Here is a 26,740-nt window from a genome sequence, read left to right as displayed (position 1 = left end):
ATACAAAGGTTTACTCACTCCAAAGTACGCCCTCTCCTTTTGTGCCCGCCATACTTCAAAAAAGACTTATGATTTATGTTCCATCACCTTGCAACATAGAGAAGTAAGGGAAACCGGTCTATAGTTGTAAGGTTGTGTGCGAACTCCTTTTTTGAAGATTGAGGTTACATTTGTATTCTTCCAATCTTCAGGTTGATGCCAAGTATGCCCTAAAAATACTGATGGCTTTCTGTGTACTATTCTGAGTATATACGCTGTCCTTTTGATGAATTGTATCTTTAAATTCTTCGCTGTTCACACTAGGCTTGTAAACATGTAACGGTATGACCGTTACATGAACGAAAAGGTCGTGTAACGTAAGGAACATGCGGTATAAGTGTACACGAACGTTTATTAAGCTTAACTTGAAGCTCTTCTTTTGGAGAATTAAATTGGACTAGAATATGAATTAAACATTATTTATTCACATCAAACCAAATATAAAAGTCAAACAAAACAAGTAACCAACTAACCATGCACTAAATTTAGTGTCAACTGTCAAATGTCCGATAGTTAAAGAAATATGTCAATGGGGAGCGCCATTGTTATAGATCCCGTTTTTGATAGATGCACCACTGTGGATAATAATGACGTCAACTCACGTCATTTTCGTCACAATCGTCAATTTTTGAACCCCTCTAGGAACAATTGCAATCGGTAAGTAATCCGAGCCTTTTTGGGCAGTGGGGGTTTTCCCGATTCAGATGATAATAAAATGTGATAGTAATTAACATGTAAATGTTGTTGCTTCGATATTTGGGATGGGAGTTTTGTATATGAAGAGCTTTGTTTCAAAACCCCTTACATCCACTTGCCCAATTTTGAGAACACATCAAATAATCATAAAAAAGATCACTGATATAAGGGGTTTTCAACAAAAGCAGTTTTTGGCGGGATGCTTGGGTAGAATGAGCATCCCGCCAAAAACTGCTTTTGTTGCAAACCCCCATATATCAGTGATTTTTTTGATGATTTTTTGATGTGTTCTCAAAATTGGACAAGTGGATGTAAGGGGTATTGAAACAAAGCTCTTCATATGGTCTTAAAAAATACCATGAATACAGAATTTAGACAATTTAGATAATACGTGTACACGTTCGTGTAACGTGTAGTATGATGCGTGTCACGTAAGGGATAATGCACGGGATAATACAAGCCTAGTTCACACTAGCGAAGCGGTGTGTTCCATTCGATAATTTGGTCTTTAAAAATGTTGTGCCATCTTCTTGTGATGGAAATTTATAGTTTTGATCGTCGGCGTGATGTAGAACTTCCAGGGCATGGTCACTCTGTCAGAGATGGCACGTCACTTTTTGCAAAAATGAAATTCCCTTAAAAACACTCATTGGTTGCAAAAAGAGACTGTATTTTATTGTTGCTAAAAATAAATTACTGTTATACATAGTGACTTGCGCATGTAAACTATGCACTCTATGAAGAGGTTACAGGGGTTTATTATCAATTTATTGTCTCATTCAATCAATCGATACATGATTTTATTCTTTTTTAAAGCATGTACAAAAGTATAGAGGTAAAGATTCTGAAGACATAATAATGAGTTCAAATGCACTAGCTGTTTCATATTAGGAACAAAAATATTTACTTAAAGATTCTTAGCACCAACTTAGCTTGCGACAACATCATTGCATCTTTTAATATGCATGTTTACAAGTGTCAGCAGATCATCGTAAATGGTGGCCATGTTGTATCCAACATCCAAGTTAAGAGTAGTTTTTTTTGTCTTGATCTCTATGGCTTCTCAGATCTTCCTCTTCTAGAAATGATCTTCCCTGCCAATGACTTGTACATTTTCGAGACTTTTGTCATATCTATGATCAGCCCCGCAGATCAGGGGGGTGTGGTTCTTGTGTGTTCTTTGAACCTGGTGTGGAGAGATCTACTTTCTCTCAGATCTTCCAGAAAAGGGAGAGACTTTTTGAAACCTTGTTTGTTTGTTGCTTGGTTGTGCAGATCTCTACAGATGTTGAGTATAAGATGTCAGTTTTTCAACATCATTTTGATGTCCATAATGGCAAGGAGAAAGCTAGTGTAGGCACTGATGTGGCTGTTAACTTTGATGGTATGTAAAAATCAGGTCTTCATAAAAGTTCATTAATTAAGTTTTGCTATAGTTATGGTAAAATTGTAATTGTATTGTTACACAGAAGTAATTTATTTGTAAAACATTGACAGCTTTAGCACTCATTTAAGGAACAAACCAAAAGTTTGATGTCTTATAAATGAAATTCCATTTGTTAGGGGGTCGAGGGTCAAAATTTTCGATTATATTTGTAAAAACCTCCTCTCTTTATAATTAATTTATTTGGCCATGAGACATTTACAAGAGAATAATAATTCATCGGCAGATGAATGATGTGGTGTGTGGTGGTGAACTAATTGACATGTAATCGTGAGTGCATGGTGGTTGGAATCCGAACAGTTCTGATTTTATTCTCTCTAGTATAGTGCCTGTTCAGCTGAGCTGCACTTCTTCATTTACATTACATTTCTCATTTATGTAACCTTTGTGATCTTCGCATTGACTAAATTGAACACTATTGTGTTGTTATATGGATCAAACCTAGACACTGGATAGTACAGTGGCTAACAGGGCCACACATCACCTGCTTCTCTCAATACCCAATCAGCCATTGCTTATTAGTCCCATCATAATTGGATAACACAGGTAGCTTGTACTCTTATGTATTTTATTCTATTTCATACAGAAGCCCAATTTGAAGTGGTTGAAGGCAGTAGTTTATACCTTTCTGGATCTTTCTCCAAGCGCACAACCCACTACTTATTTCCCATAAAACCACCCCATGACTCTTTTGTAGTGGTTGCTTCCATTCCATACAACAAATGGGTATTTGTGTGCACCAAAGGTGATTCCACTTCTTGTACAGAGGGGGTAGATGTATCCTGGAGGGGTAAGAAAATTCCACCGTTGAGAAGTGGCATGAGGGAATTACATCTGAGATTGTCAGAGTTTCCAGAGGCATCCTCTGTAGTGGTTAAAGTGACCAATGGAAAGCATGTAAGTATCTTAATGCTTTAAACAAATATATATACTATTAAAAATTCACAAGATGTCAAAAAAACACACCCAAAAAATTTGCCCTCATTTAACATGTAATTTTTTGTGTTTTGACAAGAGATTTCATATCATAGTTTAATCAGTATCAAATAGACAGTCCTCATAATAGGATGCATGTATTACATGAATTCATCAGGAGTAGTACATATACATGTATGTGTGACATACAGTATTGTCAAAGTCTCATGCTTGTGCCCGGATTACATTTGCACACGGAGCAATTTATTATTTTATTTATTTACTATTTATCTAGGCAGGGTAGCCCCTTCAATGCTAAGACACTGATTTCCAAGGAGGCCTTGCAGCAAAAGTAAAAGAATACTTATACATTAAAAAATGATGTTAAAATTACATTAAAGTACATAGATTACATGTATCAATACTTTTATGATACAATTTTAAAATTACATCCCAATAAACCTATGATTTAGTGGCATTAACTAATTTATGAAGGAAGAATCCTTTGTGAAGGAAGAATGCTTTTATGAAGGAAGAATTCAGAGAGACTCATAATGATCAAACTATAGAGTGGTTATTAAAGCTACATGCACAAGAAGTGTTTGCAAAGCTACATAAGCCTTGGTTATTTTGCTGAATTGACATTGGAATTTTGTCAGCGTTGACTCAATAATGTGACATATCAGATTTGAAGTTCCATTCAAATAACAGATTATGCAAAGACATGTGAGACTACAGACCATTCATGATTAGAAGGCATTCAAAATAAATGTGGCACATCAACCATTTTGCGCCTCAAAATGCAATATTTCTTTCTTTCTTTCGTTCTGACACATTCTTGACCAGTAAATTCAATGTTGTAAACAACATCACTTTGAATACAGCAAGACATGATTTTTCATTATAAGATGTCTACATTTTGTTTCCTTTGTCAAGGTACCTGTTTCAGCTGAGCTGTACAGTGCTGAACCTAGGCATATAAGCTATACCCTCCCTGGGTTATTTGCCAGAGGTATGTATTTTGCATTCATAACCTCATTAATAAACGCGATGCGTGCGATCCAATCATATTTTGTTATTTGCGAAAACGCAAACGCAAATCGAGGTCATTAATATCGCACAATTGACCGCAAAATGCGTAATTGTTCCAATGTCGCACACAATTGACCGGTGTTTGCGTGTTGTTGTGCGTCGAACAAACTGCGCGTGCATTGGCTGCCGTATTTGGATTGTGCGCTACCATATTTAGCCTGATCGATTTTGGAAAGGGAAGATGTAAAATCATCTATTTTTATAAACTTTTGAGCAACATTTTGTGTTATTTTGTAAGGTGAAGAGATTAAAGTGACGGTTATGAATGAGGTTAATAACTTTGCATCGGTAATATAGAACGGGCATTGTGAAAAATCTAAACATTTTGCTTTGGACCTCGGAATATCCCTCAGTTCCAAAGGCAAAATGTTTAGATTTTTCACAATGCCCTCCAAATAACCGATGCGCAGTTATTAACCTCTAAGTGTTCAATTCCAAATAAACTGGGGTGAAGGGTGATTTGCCACTAAATCATACATAATTGCCCCCGTAAATAAATAACGGGTGAAAAAATATTGAAGAAGTACTACTTTCACCCCTGTCAAAGTCACAGCTTTATCATTTATCACTAATATTAAATCGGACAATTAAATGTGCTGTAAGCTGGCATATCGCCAAAAAGTAGCACAGATGATCCCTAAAATAATCCAGTAAAAATTATCATGTCTACATTATGTATGGAATGTTTGTGTGCATTTGTAATCGCCTCCAATCTGGGACTGTCCTTGCTTTATAAATATGTGCAAATATGTAAATAAAAATTTGAAAGTATGTCCCCCCTATCAGTGATAGAAAAGCAGTCCCTAAAGTTTTTGTCAGAGAAGAACGGCACTTGTTTACATTTTGAGAGCGTGCAGGGCGTAAACACGGAGTGGGGTTCTGATTGGCTGAATCAATCGTCTGACAATCATAGCAACAGACCGATAATCTGATTGGCCGATTGTGCGACAAATCGTTGGTCAGCGCCAGATCGGCGCCGTTGAAGTGAACACAAAGCTCCGCGTATGTCACTCATTAACAGGGTGCTCGCGTCAATCTGAGCAAGGGACTGCCGTTCTTTTCTGAAAACCAGTGTAGTTGATAGGTTAAATAGACCTACCTTTTGAGACGGTTTATATTGTTGAAAGTGCAAAATTCTGAGTTTGATTGCAGGTGACGTCAGACGTAAAGTAGTATTTTCATCTCTGTTTCTGATTATAGCAAAGATTCTTTATACACAACAAAGTTTATGCTTAAGTTTGGACATAAGTATATATGAGTAGTGCGGTATTATGCAAGCTATGTTTCAGGTCACAGATCATTTGATTTAAAAAAATAATTCTTCATCTACATAAATGGTTGTTCACAACATGTACCAACAGCATATCAAAATACTTCAGAACCTTAGTGATAGTTATTGTCAGTACATGTATGTGTCAACAATTTTGGAGATCATCAGCAGTCATCTGAGTCCAAATTAGTAAAGATTGTTAAATTTCACAAGTCTCTGTAAAAATGATCAGTATTATATACCAGGAAAATTGGAGATGATGAGGGCATCTGAGGTCAAATAAGTTGGTCCAATATATATCCTGGACACTTGCATTGCCTAAGAAAAACTTGTGGTTTGAGAACTCCCTTGTTTACCTTGTGATTACATATCAACCATAGACAGGTAACATTTGTATACTATTAGGTAAACGCCAGATGTCATCCAAATTTTTTAATCAATTGATAACCAAAATAAAGAATATTCTTTTGTGTAAGCTGAAGTTTTCTATATTAATATATTCAGAGGAAGGCAAGACTGTTATTAAGACTACACAACCTGGTGGGTCTACATTCTATAGCATAAGCCTGGATGAATTGACTAAACCTCACCAAGCCTTTACAGCTAAACTTATATCTATACAGTGTCAGAGCACTATTGACAATGGTAAGTCTTTTAATAAACAGCTCTTCTCAAAATATCAACAGCTATAAATATTTGTATCTCAAAGCCAGTAAATAAGACTGATGTTGGTTGTGTGCCTGTGTCATGGTGCATACATGTATGTTAGTACATACGACTGATGTTGGTGGTGTGTGCCTGCGTCATGGTGCATACATGTATGTCAGTAAATAAAGACTGATGTTGGTGGTGTGTGCCTGCGTCATGGTGCATACATGTATGTTAGTACATAAGACTGATGTTGGTGGTGTGTGCCTGCGTCATGGTGCATACATGTATGTCAGTAAATAAGACTGATGTTGGTGGTGTGTGCCTGCGCCATGGTGCATACATGTATGTTAGTACATAAGACTGATGTTGGTGGTGTGTGCCTGCGTCATGGTGCATACATGTATGTCAGTAAATAAGACTGATGTTGGTGGTGTGTGCCTGCGTCATGGTGCATACATGTATGTTAGTACATAAGACTGATGTTGGTGGTGTGTGCCTGCGTCATGGTGCATACATGTATGTTAGTAAATAAAGACTGATGTTGGTGGTGTGTGCCTGTGTCATGGTGCATACATGTATGTTAGTACATAAGACTGATGTTGGTGGTGTGTGCCTGTGTCATGGTGCATACATGTATGTTAGTACATAAGACTGATGTTGGTGGTGTGTGCCTGCGTCATGGTGCATACATGTATGTTAGTACATAAGACTGATGTTGGTGGTGTGTGCCTGCGTCATGGTGCATACATGTATGTTAGTACATAAGACTGATGTTGGTGGTGTGTGCCTGCGTCATGGTGCATACATGTATGTTAGTACATAAGACTGATGTTGGTGGTGTGTGCCTGCGTCATGGTGCATACATGTATGTCAGTAAATAAGACTGATGTTGGTGGTGTGTGCCTGCGTCATGGTGCATACATGTATGTTAGTACATAAGACTGATGTTGGTGGTGTGTGCCTGCGTCATGGTGCATACATGTATGTCAGTAAATAAGACTGATGTTGGTGGTGTGTGCCTGCGTCATGGTGCATACATGTATGTCAGTAAATAAGACTGATGTTGGTGGTGTGTGCCTGCGTCATGGTGCATACATGTATGTCAGTTAATAAGACTGATGTTGGTGGTGTGTGCCTGCGTCATGGTGCATACATGTATGTCAGTAAATAAGACTGATGTTGGTGGTGTGTGCCTGCGTCATGATATATGTATAGTACCTGTTTCTGCACTATAGGTTCATGATTATCAACTTCAACACTTAATCTAAAGTAACTTGGATGCCAACTTTCTTTCAGGGTCTAAACTAAAGTATCTTTCAATTTTCTTGATTTCCTTCACACAAATGGATTGAGATTGACAATTCCTTTTGTGTGTTTTCTTTAGATGCTAATAGTACATTAGGTCTCCATATACCATGGAGCAAAGAAGACTCATTCTCAGTCATCCCAGCAAGAGAAGACAACACCCTGCCTCTGAAAGTACACTCAGGTCAACCTGCTCATGACACTAGGCTCCCTCAGCTACTTGTATATGTAAACCCAAGGTGTCAATACAAGCTAGAGATTCACACAGCATTTGGAGACATGTTTGGGCAGGTAGGTGACTCAACCTCCCCTAAAACTACACTAACAAACATCCTCCTGACTCGTGAGCTATAAACCCCAGTGTCAATATAAACTGAAGGTAGACATAGCAGGGGCGGATCCATATAGGAGCAAATGTAGGATAAAAATATCAAAGAAAGCACCAAAAGGGGGAACAGGAAAGAATAAGAGAAGACGAAAGAAAAAATGAATTGAAAAAATGTCCCCTCCCCCAGGGTTTTCTTTAAGTGGGTACTACACCCCTCGATAAATTTGTGTCTATTTTTGCATTTTTCTCAAAAACTAATAAAACACTGGTAACAAAAGTTATGTGTATTATAGGGGCAAGGAATCCAATTACTACACTGGAATTTCAGTGACCCAAGACAAGCGGTTCGTTATTTATGATAAGAACTAAGGTACCGCTAGGATGTACCTCATTTCCTATCATATATACTGAACCGCTTGTCTTGAGTTACTGAAATTTCAGTGTAGTAATTGGATCCCTTGCCCCAATAATATACATAACTTTTGTTACCAGAGTGTTATTATTTTTGAGAAAAATGCAAAAATAGTCACAAATTTACCACAGGGGTGTAGTACCCCTTAAACATTTTGCTGAAGGGGTATTTTCAAATTTTTTTGACCCTTTCAATTGTGAATTTTTCCTCTGAAGGGGTCAAAAACATTGCCCAAGGGGTATTTTCATGATATTAGGCCCCCTATTTTAGAAGAAATTTTAAACAATGTATGTGTTTTTGGAGCAGTGGCGGATCTAGAGCAGTCAGAAGGGGGAGGGCCAATTTTAGAAGAAAAGTGTAAAAAGTGTAAAAAATGCCCTCTGAGAAGTAAGAAACTTTTGTAAAATGAACACCTAATTGAAGCGATTTGGTGGACCATTTTGGCACTATGATGCGTAAAATTTTACTTTATGTTAAAAAAGCAGAATATTTGTGAAATGAGCAGTCCATGAATCCTTTCGTGGACGGCAAGTTTTCCCTATTATGGTAGGCCTATAAATTGTGTTAGACATAAATTGGCAAATAGCTGCTAATGTCGAAAGCAGAAGTGAAAGTGGCCATTTGATTATCCACTACGCAGGGGGAAAGCCAGCCCCCACAAAACTTGGAAAGTTTTACAAAATGAAGACCTAATTGAAGCGATTTGGTCGACCATTTTGGCACTGTCTGAACAGCTGAAAAAGCTGAAAATTTGTGGAATGGCGGTTCTTGAAGCCTTTCGTGGCCACGTTTTCCCTATTATTGTAGGCCTATAACTTGTCAAACATATAGGGCCTAACTTGACAAATGTCGAAAGCAGAAGCGAAAATGGCCACTTGTTTATCCACTGTGCAGGGGGATGTTCCCATCTGAGAGGGACATTTTTAGAAATGAAAATAAAGGACCAATTGAAGCCATTTAGTGCATTATTTTTACACTATTTGAATAATTGCTTTAAGCAGAAAAAGGACCCGAACTCAATTTGCAAAATTTCAAATGTTACACAGGGTCCACTGACACTATACAAATCTTGAGACTCGCAATTATTGTAAAACATGCATGGATCGATGCTGACAAAATATGATGGACCCTGCATGTCGGGAGTAGGTCCTAAAGCCGAGAATAAATGCACAATATCGGGTGTTTCTCTACTCAAATCTTGTAATATCTGAACGCGTACGTTTTCAAGATTTTGTACACGTTGGAGTTTTGGACTTTGGATTTAAAGGGGTCCGCAAAGTGCCTGAACGCGTAAATATATGTGTTTTGTGCGTTAAAGTAAACCCTGCTCCCCCCATTCTATGCATTGTAGCTTATAGATAATCAAATATCAATCATATTTCTTGATCAGTACAATGTATATGCAATTGAATTGCACTCAAATTGATCTACATGTATTCAATATGACCATCATTGCCAATATCCATAAAAACAATCAACAGTTGATTTAAAAAATGACTTGGGATGACCTGTTTAGAGATATATTATTATATATTCCCATCTATGCCTGTCTGTTCCTCTTGAGTAAGGGGAATGGATGTTGAGGCATCGGCATCTAGACATATGTTTGTAGCTGAGGCCACCTACTCAAGAGGAACCTTGATGAGCATATTGAATACAAATGTTCGACATAGGTTGTGATTTAAACCCCACACATTGAAATATTTTAATAATTGGTCGCATGTTACAAGTTGGGTACCCATAAAAGGTGGAGGGATTACATTTTTCCAAAAGTTGCCGTACAATTTTGATTGGCATTTCAAAACCCCATGTCCTACTGGACTAGTTGATGCCACATTTTAAGCCTAATTTTATATTCTTTTAGTGTGCTAAAACTTAGAACAATACAGTTTTCAATATAAAAACCACATTAATGTAAGTGAAAAATGTCAGGGGTGGATGAACAGGTGGATGCAGATTAGGCGGATGCGGTAATGGTGCTTTTTGGCAATGTTTTAAGCGTATCTTCATAACTATATATGACATTGAGCTGGTTAATGTATTATAATACTGTCAATATTATACCTGGGTATAATTAGAGAACAAAAAACAATTTCCAACATCGTATGGTCATATCTTTTGGCACCAGGCACCCGGTGTACACTTTTTCTTATGTATCTTATTATATTTTGAGCCAAAGTTATAATATACCATTAAAACTTAAAGGCTTAAATGGGATTTACCGAATAGGTCAATTGTGAATATTCAAACAGCACCAGGACCGATTAAAACAGTCAGAAACTGACTGCAAGATATGTGTATAGATATGGCTTTCTGTACACCAGACTTAGGGATTCAATCATGTTTCACTGTTGTTCATCACCGTTTAACAACGATGCGGCCACATCGTCTGCGTGGTTTACTTCATATAAAGTATTAACTTACGAGCTTAAGTAAACCACACAGACGCACCGCACGTGAGTTGTTAAACGGTGATGAACAACGATGAAACATGATAGAATCCTTTCAACAACGAGAAGAAGCTAAAGATCGTATAATTCACATGATTTATTTCATGAGGAATGTCAGTTAATCATTGCCACTCAGCCTTACATGTACTTTGATGATTTCTCTGTTGATATCAGCAATAAAACTACAGAATAAAACTGCAATGTTTAGCCACTACCAGAAAATACGGAATTCAATTTGTAAAGCTTGCATATGCACACAGGTTCTAGGCATGATGAATTTTACGCGCTCTGGCGTAACACGTAGTCTCGGTCGCGTTCGCGTATACGCTACAGTAAAAGTGTGGATTCGTCACGGATTAACAACGGTTGGCTCCTGTACAAAGGTATAGGAGGAGTTGTTGAATGATGGTTTAACAACAGGGAGGAGCAGAAGTCTGCTCTCAATCTACTGATGTTGCCAGTTATTTCAGACCTTTTTGTCCAAGTCAATACCCCAGGCCTAAGGATACATAATGCTTCCACAATTCTTGAAACAATTGCAGAGCGTGCAGAAATTTCCACAAATATGGCCTACCACTAATTAATTTTGGTTATAATGAATTGAATATCGGTCTTAAATTGATCTTTCAAATGACTATTTGTGCTTCAAAATTTGAGAATTCAAATCAAACTGCATATTTTCAATGTTACTTTCATGGTGATTTATAGGTCGTAGCTGTTTGCCAGCATACATAGGACACAATTGTTTTTCACATTCAAACCGTGAGACCTCTCTGCAATGGGGACCATTGTCGGTTCAAGGAGGTCTGCAAACGACCACAATTGCATGTACAATGTATTTGCGAAATATGTCCTCTATTGTACACAGTTGCTAGGTAAAATTCCATACACGCAAAAAAAGGCGGAAAACGTCCTCGGTATGTCAATTAAGTACAGATTCAGACGACCATGTTCGCATAGTCATAAAAGGCATCCACATTTTGAGGTGATTACATGGGGGTGGTGTGTGTATCCATCAGTCGGTCAGTCGGCAACAATTATGTAAGGCTTTTGGTTAAAAAGTGGTCTCATGAACTGTGCAAATCCTATTGCAACCAAAATTGGGTCACAGCTGTTGCTTACTTTGTCAATAGGAGGCAGTGATATTAGCATCTCCAATACTAAAAGAAGCACTTGCTTGACTCATATTCAGTATCATTTTCCCAGAAGGGAGTTCTTGATTGAGCACTCATCCACGGTAGAAGATCACCCACTTGAAGGACTCATTGGGCTAGACAATATCTGTCTGGAATGTTTTTGCTCTGTAGCAAGTTGGATTGTTTGATATAATCGTCCCTTTGTAGTTAGGCTTGGTCTGGGCATCGATTCAGTTTTTTGTATATTTTTTTTAACAGATGTTATTGGTGGCAGTGCAAATGAGTTATAATTGGAACTTGTGTCAGAGGCTCCTTTATGTTGTTTTCTAATGGTTGGATGATTCGATGAGAATGGGCGTATGGATGTTACATCAGGTACAGGGCTAAGGGCAGATTGTGTAGAATGGCTCAACTGGTGTGAGTACTCGTATTCAAACCCTCTTGATGGGGCTTGAAAGAAAACAGAACCTCGTCGCTGAATAGGTCTAAATGGATCAACACCAGGTGGTTCAAAGTCAATGCCTTCTGCTTCAGCAAGTTGACGCTCCAACTCAATTGCCTCCTGATGACGTTGAGCTTCTTTTTCCATGAGTCGCCATTTAAGTTTAGTTCTTTGTTTGTCTTTCTCAATTTGTACTCTTTCTTTATACACTACCTTGCATGGTATATAATCGTAGTGAGATAATTTCCAATTTGGTTTGAACAAGGTTTGATGTGTGATAGGACGACGATGCTCGTGTAGATTTTTGAATGCTCTTGTTAATACAGAATTGTCAGATGTATGAAAGGTGGTATCTGCATGTGGGCGAGTTCTTATGGGAGCTTTAGCCATACAATGGACATAAACATTAGGGGTCTGCATTGATGGTAAAGATGGTGCAGCCATAATTGATGTAGGAGAAGTTTGCATTGATGAAGTAGTATAGGGTAAAGTAATTACCATAGTTACAAAAGATGCACCTTGCTAGAAGATGTCCTCACACTGTTAGTGTGCTCCTCACTAAGGCAATGTGAGTTTATTTATTAAGCAAGTTATTTCCTATTCACAATGATATCTAATAAATAAGTTGATATTCAATCAGGAATTGGTCATTCATTGATCAGTTCACATTTGGTCCATGTAGCTTATTATTCAGTGTCACAGTTACTTCCAGTGAAATGTGTAGTCTGCCAAATCAGTCTTTGTGTCTCTTACAAATTGATACTGCTACCTCACCTATTGTTAAGCAATGCATTTTTGAAGTAGCCAAGTAGTCCACATTGTTCACTGTACAGCATAGAAACTGATGGTATTCAGGCACATATTCCATGGCACAATTCCAATGACAGTTGATTCAATGCATTCCAAGGAGGTTTCACACCAATTTGACACAACTGTTTCAGGTATACACTGAAATCTGCTTTCACACAGTTCATTGACAAGAATGTATCTGTTTGACCAAATCAGGTGACTACTCCACATTCAGCACTTATATAAGCTGGTCTTGACTTACAGCTACTGTTTGTTTGACATAGTAGATTACCTAGTAACACAAACACAGCTATAAAGACAGTAACTCTGGTTACAGACTCTGATATATATATGTACAACAGGATTAATTGGTACATTTGTACTTGAACTGCAGATGGTTATATTGACCAATTATGTGTTGATACTAAATGCTTTTACAATACATGGTTATCTAGTTCAATATTGTTTTAATATAATATTGAAACTTGTAAATCAAAGGCTTTCGTGATGTGTAGTCACTTGGTTGATTATGCTGACTATCTTGATAAGAGTGATATCAGTTACAGAGATATTTCATTAAACATGCTTATCAAATGTATGTAGCATTATGATGTTTACCTATCCCATGACAACTTTAAAAAACTCCAGTGGGATCAAAGGTCAAATTGATAAAATCATAAAAGGTGAATGACTAATTAGGATAAGCATTTTCTTGTACAATGTAAGAATCAATCTGATTCTTGCATTGCATTCACACAAATGACTTCCTGCTAATTGGAGTTTGAAAATGTATCAACTTAGATTCATGAAGTCAGTGGAGAAAAGAAGACACAAAAAATAATGTGAATTCTATGAATTCCTGTTGAGACCATTACTGATTTCCAAACAAATTCCCATTATATATATCAAAGATATCACACACTCGCACAGTTTTGCTTCCTCTTCTGTGCTCCCTGGGAAGAAAAAGGTGATTATAATTCCTATTCATCCCCTATATCCCTCGTAAGAGCTGCCAAGAACTTTAGTTGTTGGTTATGAAGTTCTTAGACCAATATTGTAATAGACTGTATTTCTTTTTGAGGACTGTTAAATGTCAATTTTAAATAATGTGCCATAAAATTTGCATTATATAGCAAATTAAAAAAAAATGATATCAGAAGGACATTCCTTGTATTCAGAATGCAATTTCGTGTGCGTGGTGTGCTCTCATGTATCAGGTCTCAAAAAAATACTGTGCAATTAAAGGTTATAGAACCCTTAAAGGTAAGTTATATTTATTGCAGAACCTCAATGGTTTTAGACTGTGATACTATTATTTATTAACAGACTTATCATTTTGTGATGTCCTGAGCATTTGAAAGTTGTCAAGTGAAATCCCATTGTCCAATGATGGAAAATTCCTAATTGTAGTACATTTAGTTACGCAAACCACCTGATATTTTGAAAGCCAAACTGGGTAGTATTTCATGCCAAAGAATATTTTTATTCAAGAAAATAGAAATAATACAACTACTGCAACTCAATACCAAGATGAATTTAATGTGATTTAACTCTGAATTTGTCCCTTTATAATACATGCACTGAAAAGGGCGCTTACATAGATGGAAGTTCAGAGGTGGTGCTTGTTAGTGGAGGTCACTAATTAGATCAAATATGGTATGGGTAACTTGTCAGAATCAACTGAAATATATATCAATCTATACTTTAAAATGAGGATGCTAGATCATAAAATACCCCCTTAACTCCTTAGAACACCAGCTGATGAACATATTGCCATATCTTTGTGTTACAGCTTTTTCGATTTCACATGGGGTTAATACCATGCTTTATGGTAATAAACTGTCTGCTGGTTCTAGCCTTTCATCTGAAGCATATTTACACAACAAGTGAGTACAAGTATGTGATGCGATCAAGCAAAATCAGTCGGAACTAGGAAATATTGCTTTTGAGATATAGCCAAACAAAGGCAATATTTCCTTTTTTTTCCTGTTGTTTGGAAACTATTTAATTGCTCATATCTTTGGAACTGGTTGCTCAATTTCAATTGGGTTTTCTGCAAAATGCAGCTTTGATAAAGCTTTTTACTATCCTATTAGAAAATTTAATATTTTCGAGTTGCGACTAATTTTGCTTGATCGCATCACATATAGATAATGTAGCATGTTAATAAGCTACACATGTCAATCTCTAGGCCAACTGTGATGTTGTTATTTTCCTTGAAACAAGTAGTATTACTTTTGGTTTCCACATAGTGCACATGGATTTTGGAAAGATGTTTTACAAGATGATATAGGAATTAAGGACAGGGCTGCTTTTTTAGTGAACATGTTAAAATAAGTTCACAAAGTACAGTTTTGTAGGATGGGGTTAGTCCTTTTTTTCCATGCAAACTGCCTTTTTTCTGGAAAAAATAAAGATCTACAAGTTTGATATTTCCTTCTGCCAATAAATCCTGGCTATGAGCCTGTTGAATACCACAGCTTTTAGGTAGGAGATTTGCTATTAGGTCCAATGCCACTTGGTCCAGACCCATTTAATCCAATCTCACTAGAAGTGTCTTTTGATGTCTAAGATTTTATTGTTACATTGCAGAGCCGCTTGAATCGTTTGTGTGGGTGCAGTCTAGTTATTGTAAGCCATACATTGTTGTACCACCAATTGCACTATTCAGAGGCATTTTCAAGTAAGTATTAAACCTGCTTATATCAAAAGCAAACATGATAAGTTGATCTACAATTGTACTTTATCCAAGTGACAGTTTTGGTAAAACAACTCCTGTTTTCAATTTTAAGCTTTGGTAAATCACAGCTACAGTCAGTCTACTCTGAAGTACAAAGTACAGACGCGGACACACACATTGTGCCGACTTAAGCACGCATACCTGCAGCAGAGACGCAGCACTATGCACTGTTAACGCGTTGTACACACACGCATTGTCACTTTGTACTTCAGAGTGGACAAACTGTAGTAAAGTTTCTTGTGATATAAGTTACTGTAAAATAAATGAAGAGTGACACATGTCAAGAACTTACATAGGCTCCTAGGCACTATAAAACAACACCACATGGGCCAATCAGTGGTTCACAGCAGCTTAGGAACAACAAGAGTGAAGGAGTACAGTAAAGCATCAGACACATGAATACTTTTTTGCTTTTGAAGAGCACCGGTGCACCGATTTCAGATATGTCTCTGTGCCTAGCTATGTACCATTGTACTCACAAACATGTTGTATAGTGGAATTGGTGTGTACATGTCTGTTGGTTCAACTCAACTTTGCAGATTTTGTTGGTTGTTGCTACAAATTGAAAACTTGCAAGTGTACAATGTATTAATTAGATGAGAAGAAATATTGGATGGTGATGCAGTATGGCACATATGAATGAGACAGACCTATTCATTATTCAAAATACTGATCACACAAACATTTTGGCTTCACACACATTCTGTAGAAAGCATTATTTATGATGATCGTAGTTTATTTGTTTTTCATTGTCAGATATGATCCATTGGATACAACCTTTGATTTGAGGATGCTAGAAGACAAGAATATCAGCTATGGGTTATTGCCTCTTCTTATGTTCCTATTTGGCTATGCATTAATCTGTATGATGGCATCCATGCTGTCCATTAAACTGCAGGTTGGAGGCAAAATTACACAGTTATTTCAAAGGTAAGAATTATCTTTTATTCTAGACCAGATGTTAATATACAAATATACAGTAAGCCCAAAAATTAAGGTACCAGTTGTGTTCACCCCTGTATATCCTAAATAAAGACAAATATGTCAAAATTAAAACAAGCAGCTAATACCTGAACTCTTTAGCTCTGATTCAAGACCCTATTTGTTGAAATTGGTCGAGAATTAAACAAACGGTGATCTAAAACCTACTGAAGAGACGAAATCGAAAGTTGCACTTTTGTGTTCTAATCAGTGGAAGCATGACGCTAGTTTTAACGTGCTAATCAATGGAGGCACGGCGCTGGTTCCCTTATTCGCGAACGCTTTGTGTACAAATCAATAGCGCATGCAATAGAAGAAACTGCAACTTTTATATTGGCACCTTCCTTAGGGTTTTGGATCGTCGTGTCTTTATTTCTACGAATGAGGTCTTAAATGTGAGCTAAAAGATTCAGCTATTGGCTGCTAGTTCCAATTATGACATATCTGTCTTTGTTTAGGATATACATGGGGTAAACATAACTGGTACCTTAATTTTTTGGCTTACTTTAGACTGCTCATGCAGGAGATAAGGGGAACCCTTGGTGATCTTGAGACCATGAATCTACTATTTCAGGTCGAGGGGTAAAAGTAGACCCATGGTCTGAAGATCAAAGGGAAAAACAATTCTCACCATCTCCCGAATAAAGAGCAGTCTACAGGGTGTCTCAATAAAAATAGGCCCTGTGGATTAGGGGACGTAACTTAAAATGTCGGCAGTAAAATCAAAACTTTTTTGTAGATTCAAGAACCATGACGTTTCGTCTTTAAGATGGTGTACAAAGCATCAAAATCCGTTCACGGGTCACTGAGATAATCGGGATTGTACAAAAGAACCATGTTAGGACCGTTCCAATGGGGCAATACACATAATGAAGTAAACTCTCAGTCTTGCTGGGTACGAGTTGAAAACATCAACCCACCAACAAATCAATTGATATCCCGAAGAATGTTTTTCACACCGTTCTCTTTGAGTTAATATATGAAAATATACCTTCTAAAAATATACATTTCTCAAGCAACAACAGGGCCATGAGGTCAGTTAACGTTCATAATGTATACATGCGTGACCAGGAAAAAAGGTCAAAATGAATCGCGCGAATTGATATTCGCTAGTTGATGCGTTTACATAACTTTACATGGTTTAGGAGTCATTTATTGATCCCGCTAATTTGCAGAGCATGTTTCCTCAACTGATTTGCACCAGGACCATCACTCAAACATTATAAATATTGGAAAATGATAAAGAACACATATAAAGGGTGTATTATTTTTGAATTCTGTATTGGTGCTCCCTTTCAGATAAAAAACCTGCCTATTTGTTGTTAAATTGCGCTAAATCCTGTGTAGGGATCTTTATGCTGAAACGGTTAAATCCTGTTTAGGCTATGTTTTGAAAATCACTAGTCGCGCATCAACTAGCGTTTTTGGGCCACAAAACGCCATTCGTGAGATTCATTCGGGAAAAGAACTCATTTTCGTGTTTTTTGGTCATGCATAATGTTAAACTTAAGTGACCGCTTGGCCCGTATTGTTGCTTAAGAAATGTTTGAACAACATTTTTAGAAAAATATATTTTCACATATTGTTAACCCAAACAGAAATGTGTAAAAAAACATTCTTTGAGAGATTAATTGATTTGTTAATTTTTGTAACTCGTACTCAGCAGCAGCTTATAATTTCTTTTTGTCCATTGTAAACTGCAATGCGGCACATTAGTGTTTAATGTGTATTGCCCCATTGGAACGGTCCAAAAATGGGTCTATTTGTAAAATCCCAATTATCTCAGTGACGCGTGAACGGATTTTGATGTTTTGTGCACCATTTTTAAGAAGAAACATCATGGGTTTTGAATCTTAAAACAAGTTTTGATTTTACTGCCAACATTTTAAGTTCAAGTCCCCCAATCAACAGGGCCTATTTTTATTGAGACACCCTGTATATTTGTTTTATACACCTCATTCATATTTTTTGGCATCTGATCGGTTGGACGACTAAAGCATACACTTGCCATGAAAATGTTGTAACATCTAAAACACCGCCATGAGACTAGTAGCCTGTTTGCTTCCAAATATTGCTCACCTTAAAGACACTATTTGCAAATTTGTTTTGCGTTTTGGTGTCTGCACTATCTTCTCCTATAAGTCTAAACAAATCCTCATCCGTTACTAGGCTATAACGAGAATTACTGGTCGATTGTACTGTAGTGGAACTTATTCTGCAAGTCGGCCAAGATTTATGTTCTGGTTTCGAGATGTGCAGTAAGTACCATCTCTTCCACCGACTGCTCTTTCACGTTATTATTTGCATTATTTTACACATCAAAATTATTACACTGTGTAAGAGTATCCCATGAACTATTGCAGAGTGATAGTAGCTTATATCCTATATGTGATTTTGATAATAACAATCCTAAACAAACCTATTTTAAACTACTTGACCATTTAAAACACTATTTTTGTACTATTTGTACTATATTGTGTACAGATTTAATGCTGCGAAGTACAATGACAATGGCAATTTGACCCACCTGAAAAATCTCAATGAAGTATGTCCGCCAGTATATCTCTTCATTGTCCAGTTATTGGTTGTCTGGACATGACCAATACCTAATATAAAAGTCACCACTCTTTCAGTTTCTTAGCAATTGACCCCCAAACTTGGTATTTGGTCATATTTGTACCTGTATAATAGGGAGTGACCCCCTGGAAAATCTCAATGAAGTATGTCAGTCAGCTCTTCATTGTTCAGTTGTTGACTGTCTGGACATCACCCTACTCAATACAAAGGAAAGGTCAAAATTCATCTAGTTTCTTGGAAAATGACCCTTAAACTTGGTAGGCCTACTCTGCAGCAAAATCCCAAATTCCACACTTTTTACCCTTTTTTGTGTTGGCAATTGTCAAGACGTTAGAAATACAATATGAAATTAATTTTGTATGGCCCTGTGCAGGCTGTGAGCAGGTACTAGATACAATTCATGGACTTAACATTGTCATTGATATTTATTCCCTGGTTTAACTTAACAAAAAAATGGGACCCCATAAAAAGGGTCCAGCTACAGAAACGTCTTACAAGTGACCAATGTCATGGAGCAATATCTCAATGCGACCAGTATGAAATTATAATTTTTTCCCCATGCTAAAGGGGATTTTCAAAAGTTCCTAACTTAAATTTACATTTCATTTTGTATTTCTGAAGTCTTGATAGTAAACAAGCCACCACAAAAAGGCTAAGAAGTGCGGAATTTGGGATTTTGCGGCTGAGTACCAAGTTTAGGGGTCATTTTTTCAAATACTAGATGAGTTTTGACCTTTGTATTGGGTAGGCAGCCAGTTACTAGACAGCCAATAACTAGACAGCCAATGAACAGCTATACTGGCTGACATACTTCATTCAGTTCATTGAGAATTTCTAGGAAATTGCCATCTTGCTAATCATGCTAATTGCGGCATAGATTGTCTGTAATACTGTACAAAGTACCAATTTTGGGGGTCAATTTCTCAGAAACTAAATGAGTTCAAGAGTTGTGACATTTATATTGGGTATGGGTTATATCCAGACAACCAACAACTGGACAATGAAGAGATATACTGGCTGACATACTTCAATGAGATTTTTCAGGAGCGTCAAATTGCCAATCTTGCTGATTGCGGCATAGATTGGTCAGTAATACTGTACAAATATGACCAAGTACCAAGTTGGGGGTCAATTGCTCAGAAACTGAATGAGTTGTGACTTTTATATTAGGTATGGGTCATGTCCACACAACCAATACCTGGACAATGAAGATATACTGGCTGACATACTTTTTTTGCAGATTTTACAGGGGGGATGCCATATTGTATTGTACTTTGCGGCATTATACACAATACTTGCAAATAGTACAAAAATAGTGTTTTAAATGGTCAAGTAGTTTAAATTAGGATTGTTTAGGATTGTTATTATCACGTCTACATACAGGAGTCTTATTATGACAATTTGACCACTTTAATTGGACTTTAAAGGCTATAATTCAGCATTTTTCCATTTTAAACCTGTTGAATTCGGCAACCTTGCAGTTACAAATTTCAAACGCGCGGTGGCCCACCCAAACCAACTTCAATTTACTTAAAATTTCACTGGTGATGTTTTCAACCCAAATGGAAACTTTTTAGACTGGGGACAGACAAAACTATGACAAAAAGGGCAGATGATGCACCCTAATGTAGGTGTGTATACGCACACAGGTTCCAGGCATGACAAATTTTATGCACTCACACGTAACACGTATGCATGTACAAAATCAAATATTGTTCATGCATTTCAGTCTGAGGGAGAATTTTAATGAGTGACCTTGTAAAAAATGTGACAATTTTCTTTTGGAGATTGGCAGGAACTTGGCAGATTTAATGCAAATTTTACAAATCAAGTTAACTTGCAAGTTGCAAAGTCTATATTACCTACTGAATTGGATTTGAATCAAAATGCACTAAAATATTGATTCCAATTCAATTAATCCCCTTTCAAATTTTAATTTGATTCATTTCCAGTTCGATTTTCTGTTTCTCAAAATCATTTTGATGCAATTTTAATTCAATGTTTCAACACTCAAAGTTATTTTGATTCAATTCCAATTCAATACTTGATCAACTGAAATAATTTCAATTCAATTCACAATATAACATTACACATGGCCGTAATCTTTGTAATTCAAGTGTAATATCACAAAGTCCAATCAGAACATCCAGGTTTGATAATAGTCCAATTGTGGGTTCTTCATGAGGTCAAACATACATGTATGTTCAGAAAATAAAATGACAATGTATACCAGCCAGTGAAAGCAGGCGGCATCTGTGATCCACAGAGCTCCTTATCTAATTCAATAATCTAACTTGAAAAACACTTTCATTTTTGTTTGTTTTTAGGCCAAAGACTGAAGGCAGTTCAACGGAACCCACTTCATCCCTGTACCGCAGTATTGCTATATCAGGGGTGCTACTAGCACTAGGCGTAGGGACATGTGGTGAGCTAGCATTACTAGGTGCACTTGTAGTCTACTATTTTAGGGTAAGTTGTGGTTAAACTCAGAAAATGAACTTTTAAGGTACGTTTGTGAAGATTATCATTCATCCAGGTAGTAAACAATAATGATATTTGAACTATAATCTAGTCAACTGGACTTACTATATTTTGAGTGGGAAATTTTCATGTCCAATCCTGAACGCATCATCAGCCCTACTGATCATCTGGCGGTAAAAGTTCTGTGACCTGTGAAACGGATGATGTAGTATCACAGGTCAGTTCGAACAGTTGGCCCTTGCATCGTATGCTGGTACCCCCTTCCCACTGGTATCGTTATGTTGATGATACTTGGGTGAAGCTACGCAAAGATCAACTAGCCCCCTTCTTTGAACATATCAACAGCGTCAATGAACATATTAAGTTCACTCAGGAAGAACTGAGGGAAAACAAACTTGCTTTCCTAGACTGTCTGGTAACCGTGCAAAGCGACGGCAGCCTAGAAACTTCAGTTTATCGCAAGGACACTCACACAGATCAGTATCTGTTGTTTGACTCGCACCACCCATTGATCCACAAACTGGGTGTAATATGCACTTTATTTCATAGAGCGAACACTATTCCCTCTATAGTGATGATGCGAAGGAACAGGAATGAGAACACTTACAAAAAGCACTGAACCTTTGCGGTTATCGTAAGTGGATCTTTCAAAAAGCACTCGCTCAGACCAAATCTACCGACAAAGACTCTGCCGCACGCAAGACTCAAGGTGACGGGGAAGTAAACCGCGGTAGAAACGTCACCATCCCCTACGTCTCCGGACTGTCTGAAAAACTGCGCCGGATCTTTCGAGACAAAGGGGTACCGGTGTCTTTCAAACCCAAGAACACGCTTACGCCAAGCGCTAGTCCACCCCAAAGATAAACAACCAAAGGACAAGCAAAGTAACATTGTCTACGCGATTCAGTGTCAAGACAGTGGATGTGAAGAATTGTATATAGGGGAGACTAAACAAACGCTTGCCAAACGCATGTACCAGCACAGACGAGCCAGCACTGGTTGTGGTGACTCGGCCGTCTTTACGCATTTGGACAGTACTAAACACTCATTTGACAACAAGGATGTGAAAATCTTGGACAGAGAAAGCAGATTGTATGAGCGAGGGGTCAAAGAAGCTATTTATGTGAAACGGGAGGGGCCTTCACTTAATAGAGGAGGCAGCCTACGACACAACTTGACAGGGGCCTACAGTTCAGCGATCAGGAAGATACCTCTCAGGTTGAACTCAAAGGTGGTAACCTGTGATACTACAACATCTGTTTCACAGGTCAATGAACTTTTACCGCCAGATGATCAGTAGGGCTGATGATGCGTTCAGGATTGGACGTGAAAATTTCCCACTCAAAAAATAGTAAGTCCAGTTGACTAGATTATAGTTCAAATATCATTATAACTTTTAAGGTATATATGAAAGACACTTGATTATTAATGATGTGAAAGAACTAATAGGAGCTGGCAATGTATCAGTGCCAGCTCCTATTGGATCTTTCAAATCATTGATATTAATATCAATGCATGGGATGTGCTAATACATAGCCACCTCCTTTTGGTTCTTACATATTATTGATATGAATGAGTTCATAAATCGTTGTTAAGTATCACAGGTATAAATAATATTAAAAACAGGGAAAATATGACACAACATCCAATGGGGGAGTAACGCAAAACATATAACAAAGGGTTTTTAACTTTGTTTATGTTTTGGATGTTGTGTCATATTTTCCCTGTTTTTAACCAATTTTATCCATTGCTAGTGTGATACTGTTGTATCCTTTTGGATCCATCCTTTTGTTCCCCACTGGTCAGTTGAACAGATTTCCCTGTTTTTATAGGTATAGTAATAGTCATTTGATTTTTGTTTGTTTCCAGGTTGGGAGTCTACGTGGCAAAGAGACCTTTCACTACCATTTTTCTGTTCTAATGTTGCTCATGATGTTGGTTATTTTGAATGGACCATCACTCCTAGTATGGTACCAGAATTTGAAGTAAGTTGTCAAAGTTCATAATATTTGTATTTCAAACGTCAAACATTTTTGCTTGACAAATCCAATGAAAATGTACTCGAGACTCTTGCTTTTGCCATCTTTGCTGACAACTTGACCACAAGTTACTTGAAGGACAGTGTAGCGGCCGCAGTAAATTCGCAAGTGACCAACATGTTTCTGATTCTCACAGAAGTTGATTTGGAAGGGTAAAACTCTGTAAAACACGTTGGGTCCTATAAAAGGTCAAATTTACACCAAAAAGTTCCGCAAATGTCAACAGTGCGGCGACATGTGTGCTGACATGAGATCGGTCGAAGTTCACTGTGGAGATTCCTCCTTTTACCTGGAGCACCGCAGGGCGACTGTTACAGGCAGTTTGGGATAAGGTGGAAAGGGCATAAGAAAGACTCTAAAACAATAGCTGAATGGAAGTTTACCAGAGCAAACAGAAATGAATCAACTTCATAACATAAAATGTCATTGAATGGGAGAGAGCAACAATCCTCGACAAGGACTCAAATACATTCACAGGAAAAATAAGGGAAGCTATCCAAATTTGCAAGAAAGGGGCTAAAGCAATCAACCATTTAAGGTCTCATTTCTGTCTATCATACATGCAAGCCACTGCTTATCACTTCCGGGGAATGTCAGCAAGAAGTTATAGGAAAAGCAGTGGACCAAATCACTTGGGATCAAGCTGTCAGCACAGACGGCAAAAGCTAAAGTCTTGAGTACTTATTTAATGGATTTGTCAAGCAAATATGTTTGAATTATTTAATCTACGATCCTACAAATGTATCTATTTACTGAAGTAATATTAGTCACAACACCTGTTGTGACACTGCTGCTTGCTTTGTGTAAATGGCATCCTAGAAAGAAAAAGTTTAAACATTCTAATCCATATCACAAACAAGGATACATCTTTTCTTACCACCATCCAGCTCATAGATATAAACTATTTGCACAATTTTGCAAGGTTCTGTCAGATTTGAAAAAGTTTTGGATTGATGACAAAATTAGAAGCTTTTGTAATGCATTAGTTTTCTAAAACAAAAAATTTCCAAGTTGTGCCCACAAATTGGACCCATTGTCTGTTATTGACACAGTAAATCATGTAATCTTTATTTATCACATCATGGGATAATCTTAATGTGATAACCCTGTAACCCTTTCTATATAGCTTACACCTGCCAAAGCACCCATGTTTATTCACCTCTAGCATGCAACTGTAATAGTATGCCTATAAAATCACAGGAAACCGTCTGTTTCAATGCAATATTCAATGATGGTTACATTCATTTACAGTTCTTATTTCTATTGTTGTTTTGCATGGAAACTACATAGAAATAATGTACTGAATAAACACCCCTTTAAATTACTTTATTAAGCTACTTACATGTAAGTTGAATACATTTTTGAAATTTTGCTCTCAAGTACATATTTTGAGTAAGATTTTTGTTTCTTTCTATAAAAAAAAATATGCAAAATTTCAGAACCATCTATTGATACAAGCAAGGTTTCTAATATTTGTGACATAATGCTGTATTCTTAGTCAGTGGGTGTGGTTTATCTTGTAAGTGTTAAATTTCATTAGTTCCTGGGTGCCATCTATGACACGATAGAGGATAGCGGCCATGTCGTTGAGGTGCCCGTTGTAGAGCATAATGCACAAACATGTTCGCAGTACCCACAACTAAATTTGTAAACAAATTTTGTTCATTTTAGAATAAGGAGAGTGTTCATGATGTTAATTTAATATTTCTTAAATGTTTAGTTATTTAATCTTTGGTATTTAGTTATCGTAGTAAATATTGACCTTTATCATACCATCAAGTAGTTTTTTGTGCTTTCATTGGATAAGCGCCCCAATTTAATGACATGATATTTCTCGTATCATACCCCCGAGTGCGTCCCAACGGGCTGTATCATACCTGCGGAGTACGTCTATGCGCGTATCGATGCACTGTATCATGTTAGTTAAGACATACGCATGCGCAGCTCTGCATAAAAACTCGGACAGCGACGAGTTTCATAATAATCATGCATTGAAACACGGATTTCACTGAGATTTGCCACTCCAAATATAAATCTTGATCATTAATGCAGAGAGCAAACAACAATGTGCAACAAAATTTGCATCAAAAAGCGGGTCTCAGTGGTGAGTTGATTTGGAGGATGACCGTGCTGGTTGAGCTATTTAGCTTTTTTAGAGTATTAGACCTACTTTATAGGATAATTATCATGTAGATCATCAGCCAAGAATTACACCCGTGAATAATTTTTCTTGTTATGAGAGATTATTTGTACGGTATGATAAAATCGTTATTAGGTTCAGTTTAGGGGGTGATATGGATTACATCTAGTCTCGGAGTCCGTATCACCCCAAACCTCACCTAATAACTAATAGTCTATCATCTGTCACATGATAAAGGAAAGTAATTCAAAAGTTGCTTTAGTTTATTCTCTTTTTTCTTTTATTTTGATTTAGGTATAGTATGCATTTGACAAATGATCCAGCTCTGCACTCAGCATTGATAGTGTGTGCGACATTGGTGGTCTTATTAAATCCTGGATACACTCTACCAAAATCAAGGTATTTTGCATTGTTGCCTCATTAATGTTCTTGCAAACTTACAATTGAATACCTGAGTGGAAGAAGGGCCCAACTCCATCAAAACTGTTTTTGAGATATTAAGAACAAACTTAATATTTGGAAAAGTTTTATAGGCAGAACGTTTTTATCTTCAGGGGACCTTTAATACATGAACATACAATAGTACATACATTCAAAATTAAATATGATGTTTCCATGGCAACGGTACAGGTCTTAATACGAGCTGGAGTTGGGCCCTTCTTCCACTAATATACCACAAGTACCAGTTCTGTGTTATAAATAGCTACAGAAATTAGATAATCACCATTAATTGCACAAGTAGAATTCATGTGATAGGTTGGCAAGAAAATTTATTGTAGTGAAAAGCAGATTTCATGGATGAATAAAATTCCT

At 37.1% G+C, this 26,740-nt stretch overlaps 1 protein-coding gene across 2 annotated transcripts in view; it reads left to right on the top strand.

Moving 5' to 3' along the window:
* Positions 1 to 26,740, top strand: part of LOC140164849 (GPI inositol-deacylase-like) — a 50,523-nt gene that overhangs the window by 18,822 nt on the left and 4,961 nt on the right. For both annotated transcript variants that reach the window (XR_011860591.1, XM_072188226.1), the window contains exons 10-20: positions 2,011 to 2,119; positions 2,766 to 3,076; positions 4,031 to 4,106; positions 5,961 to 6,101; positions 7,492 to 7,703; positions 14,762 to 14,855; positions 15,562 to 15,652; positions 16,466 to 16,639; positions 21,595 to 21,736; positions 23,618 to 23,733; positions 26,222 to 26,326. Coding sequence is in view for 1 of the 2 variants with exons in the window: in XM_072188226.1 (XP_072044327.1) it covers positions 2,011 to 2,119; positions 2,766 to 3,076; positions 4,031 to 4,106; positions 5,961 to 6,101; positions 7,492 to 7,703; positions 14,762 to 14,855; positions 15,562 to 15,652; positions 16,466 to 16,639; positions 21,595 to 21,736; positions 23,618 to 23,733; positions 26,222 to 26,326 (1,571 nt within the window). In the remaining variant the exon portion in view is untranslated. The remainder of the gene's footprint in view (positions 1 to 2,010; positions 2,120 to 2,765; positions 3,077 to 4,030; positions 4,107 to 5,960; positions 6,102 to 7,491; positions 7,704 to 14,761; positions 14,856 to 15,561; positions 15,653 to 16,465; positions 16,640 to 21,594; positions 21,737 to 23,617; positions 23,734 to 26,221; positions 26,327 to 26,740) is intronic.

Source organism: Amphiura filiformis, chromosome 11 (assembly GCF_039555335.1).
Source record: "Amphiura filiformis chromosome 11, Afil_fr2py, whole genome shotgun sequence".
In the NCBI taxonomy this organism is placed as follows: Eukaryota; Metazoa; Echinodermata; class Ophiuroidea; order Amphilepidida; family Amphiuridae; genus Amphiura; species Amphiura filiformis.
This window is presented reverse-complemented; position numbering and strand designations above follow the sequence as displayed.